At 49.0% G+C, this 3,594-nt stretch overlaps 1 protein-coding gene across 1 annotated transcript; it reads right to left on the bottom strand.

Annotated features, from left to right (window-relative positions):
* Positions 1-215: 215 nt before the first annotated feature.
* On the bottom strand, positions 216-1,336 carry LOC113248478 (olfactory receptor 5AU1). Its single transcript, XM_026489947.4, is given in 2 exon segments — positions 216-349; positions 352-1,336. Coding segments are annotated over 2 exon segments (933 nt in total). The 5' UTR covers positions 1,151-1,336.
* Between the last annotated feature and the right edge of the window lie 2,258 nt (positions 1,337-3,594).

The following is a 3,594-nucleotide window of genomic DNA, read 5'->3' on the forward strand; positions in this document are numbered from 1 at the left end:
GATGTTATTTATTTATTTGAGAGAGAGAGATGGCACAAGCGGGGGGTGGGGAAGGGAGGGGCCAAGGCAGAGGGAGAAGCAGGCTCCCCACTGAACAGGGAGCCGGACGTGGGGCTCGATCCCAGCCAGAGCTAAAGGCAGCCGCTTAACTGACTGAGCCACCCAGGCGCCCCTCCTTTGGCTTTCTAAAGATACGTGGTAACGGGTTGAGAAGATCATTCCATCATTTTCCTGCCCCAAACCTTTCTTAAAGCTTCCTTCACATCCTTGTTTCTCAAGGAGTAAATAAGGGGGTTCAGCATTGGGATTACCACTGTGAAGATGACAGCAACTATGCGGTCTTGGGTAACGAGTAGCTGGACCTGGGGCGCAGGAACATAAAAAGCGTGGTGCCATAGAAGAGGCACGCGGCCGTGAGGTGGGAAGCACAGGTGGAAAAGGCCTTGCACCTGCCCTGGGCTGAGTTCATTCTCAGGATGGAGATGAGGATTAAGAGGTAGGAGACCAAGATGGTGAGGGTGCAGCTTAAAAGGTTGAAACCAGCAAAAATGAAAAGCAGGACCTCACACAGCGAGGTGTCCGCACAAGACAGAGACAAGATAGGGGGTCCGTCACAGAAGAAGTGAGTGACCACATGGGCACCACAGAATTTCAGACTAAAGATACAGCTTGTGTGGATAAGAGAATTGAGAAATCCTGCACCATAGGAGCCCACGATCAAAGAGATACAGATCTCACGAGACACAGTGAGTGGGTAGAGCAGGGGGTTACAAATGGCGGCAGAGCGGTCATAGGCCATGGCGGCAATGAGATAGCACTCGCTGGTGGCGAAACCCGCGTAGAAGAACATCTGGGCCATGCAGCCAAAATAGGAGATCACCTTCCTCTTGGCCAAGAAGTTCACCAGGGTCTGGGGGACAACCGTGGAGGAGCAGCGGAAGTCCAAGAAGGACAGGCTCTTCATGAGGGAGTACACGGGCGTGTGCAGAGCGGCGCTCACGTGGATCAGAAGGAACACGACCAGGTTTCCCAGCACCGTGATGGTGTCCACGCCCAGGAACGCGGTGAAGAGCAGCTTCTGGAGCCGGGGGTCACCAGTGAGGCCCGAGAGCTCGAACACAATCTCTCGGCTCAGGTTTGCCCCTTCCATATTTCTCTAGTGCCCTGGCGTGCGGAAAGAGGGGACCACCTGAAATGAGGGGCAACCCCCAGGGGCTCTCAGCTGGATTTGGTTCTGCTGCAGCCGAGGGCAGCTGTCTGAAGATTGGCCTCACTGTGGAAGTCGTTCGTAGGTAGAACTCTGCCATAGAGAACGTCTCCTCCTCTTGGTTGTTTGGTTAGTTCGTAAGCATTCCTAGAGCAGGAGTGAAAAATAGAAAAGAAATGTACCCGATTTGGTCTCTCGGCGATCTTAAGAAGTTCTAAATACTGACACAGTTACTTAGGAAATATGTGTTGATGGCTGAGCTCTGTGTTCTTCCTGCCAGAAATTCAGAAGTGTCTGTCTTTAGGAAGCTTACATTCCGGAGATAATATATTTTGTGTTAAAGCACACAGGCTCTGGCACCAGACTGCCAAGGTTCCAAGCCGGGACCTCACACTCACTAGCTGTGTAACCTTGGGAATGTTCCTTAACCTCTCTGAGTTTCAGTTTTCTCATCTGTAAAATAGGGATAATAAGCACCAATCTCGAAAGACTGTTTTAAGAATTCAATGAGTTAATCCACGTAAAGCCCTTGAACAAAGTCTGGCATGTTAAGAAAGTTCAAAGAATGTTAGCTTTGATTATTCTCATTGGAGAGACAGACCTAGAGCATAACTAAATATGGTCAATAAAATGAAACAATGACAAAATTTGGCAAGCAACCCACCACCAAACAACGCAGACAGAGACATGTGCCCTGAGCAAGAGTGCCTGAAAAGGCCTTCAGAGGACCCTCAGTGTTCTAGAGGAGTCGAAGGCGGTTTATTGGCTCAGCTCTACAATGGCCTCTGAACTTAGCACAAGTTAAGCACTACCGTGAGTTCTCACAGTGATGAGGGTTGGGGATGCGGAGAGATGGGGATGGTATAGGGCCGTGAAGAGCAAACCCAGACCTTGCCCTTGGAAGCATCCTTTGCAGAGTCTCAAGTCATTTCCAAGGAAAAGGTTCACCCTGGACTTGAAGGTCCTTGGGGCCAGAGGGGAAGGAACAGCTCCTCCCCAGGACTGAGGCTTTGTAAATGTCTCCCGTTCGGAGAATGAACAAGGCCGTGCGTGTCCCACCTAAACACCATACTCTTTTCCGCTCCATTGGCTGCTCTGCTGCCCGTGTTTCTGAATTACCTCTGGGTTCTGCAGTCCGTTAAGCACTCCATGCTCTTTGGTGAGGACCCACAGCTGCGAAGACTTTGAAGCCAGCAGATGTGACCGGGTACGATGGAAGAGTGCAGAAGTGAGCCCCCTCCTCCTACCCTGAGGAGTGTAAGTGATAATGTGGATGATGTTGGGAGGATTTGGGAGAGGAGAGCTAGCTTGAGAAAAGCTTCGAATGTATCCCACTGGTAGAGTTTCCAGAATCATCTAACTACCAGGGCAGGAGAAGACTCGAAACATATGGATAACTAAACTTGACGGTCAAGTAGATAACAAAGGCACGATGGCTACTGGGAGAGCGCTGCGAATGGTGACAAGAAGAAAGCATTGTAATGCCCGAAGAGGTCACATGCCCCACTGAAGTTGAGACACTCAAAATATAAGAGGGCAAATTTGAATACAGAGCCTTGGTAACTTCTTTTAAAGCACGCGGAGCATAACTCGGTGATTTATTTGATGTTACTGAGATGTAACATTCAGTCATTCTTTTATTTATTTATTTATTTATTTATTTATTTATTTATTTATTTATTTGAGGGAGGGAGGGAGAGAGCGAGAGCGAGAGCGAGAGGAGAGCATGTGTGAGCGCAGTGGGAGGGACAGAGGGAGCCAGAGAGAATCCCAGGCAGACACCTCGCTGAGCACTGAGTGCAGAGCCCAATGTGGGGCTCGATCTCACAATCCTGAGATCAGGACCTGAGCCAAAACTCAAGAGTCAGATGATTAACCAACTGAGCCACCCAGGCGCCCCCATTCAGCTATTCTTTTTTTTTTTTTTTAAGATTTTATTTATTTATTTGACAGAGAGAGAGACAGCCAGCGAGAGAGGGAACACAAGCAGGGGGAGTGGGAGAGGAAGAAGCAGGCTCTTAGTGGAGGAGCCTGATGTGGGGCTTGAACCCAGAACGCTGGGATCACGCCCTGAGCCGAAGGCAGATGCTTAACCACTGCGCTACCCAGGCGCTCACCATTCAGCTATTCTTAAACTAATAGCTGCTAGTTTATAATAAACCCCATGATTGTAGGGGTGTGGGCAGCCCTAGATTTGGGTTGCAAATGTCAGTGGCTCCATTGGTTTCAAAAGCCAACCCAACTTCAAAGCAAATTACAAGGCCTTCAGAGAAATGACCGTAAAAATCCCAGGAGGAATAACTTACAGGAACTTCAAGGAAGCTGAGAAATGGTTGTTAGGAGTGGAGTAGGACTTCTTTTTTTTTTTCTTTTTTTTTTTAAGATTT

This window comes from Ursus arctos, unplaced genomic scaffold (genome assembly GCF_023065955.2).
Source record: "Ursus arctos isolate Adak ecotype North America unplaced genomic scaffold, UrsArc2.0 scaffold_37, whole genome shotgun sequence".
NCBI lineage: Eukaryota > Metazoa > Chordata > Mammalia > Carnivora > Ursidae > Ursus > Ursus arctos.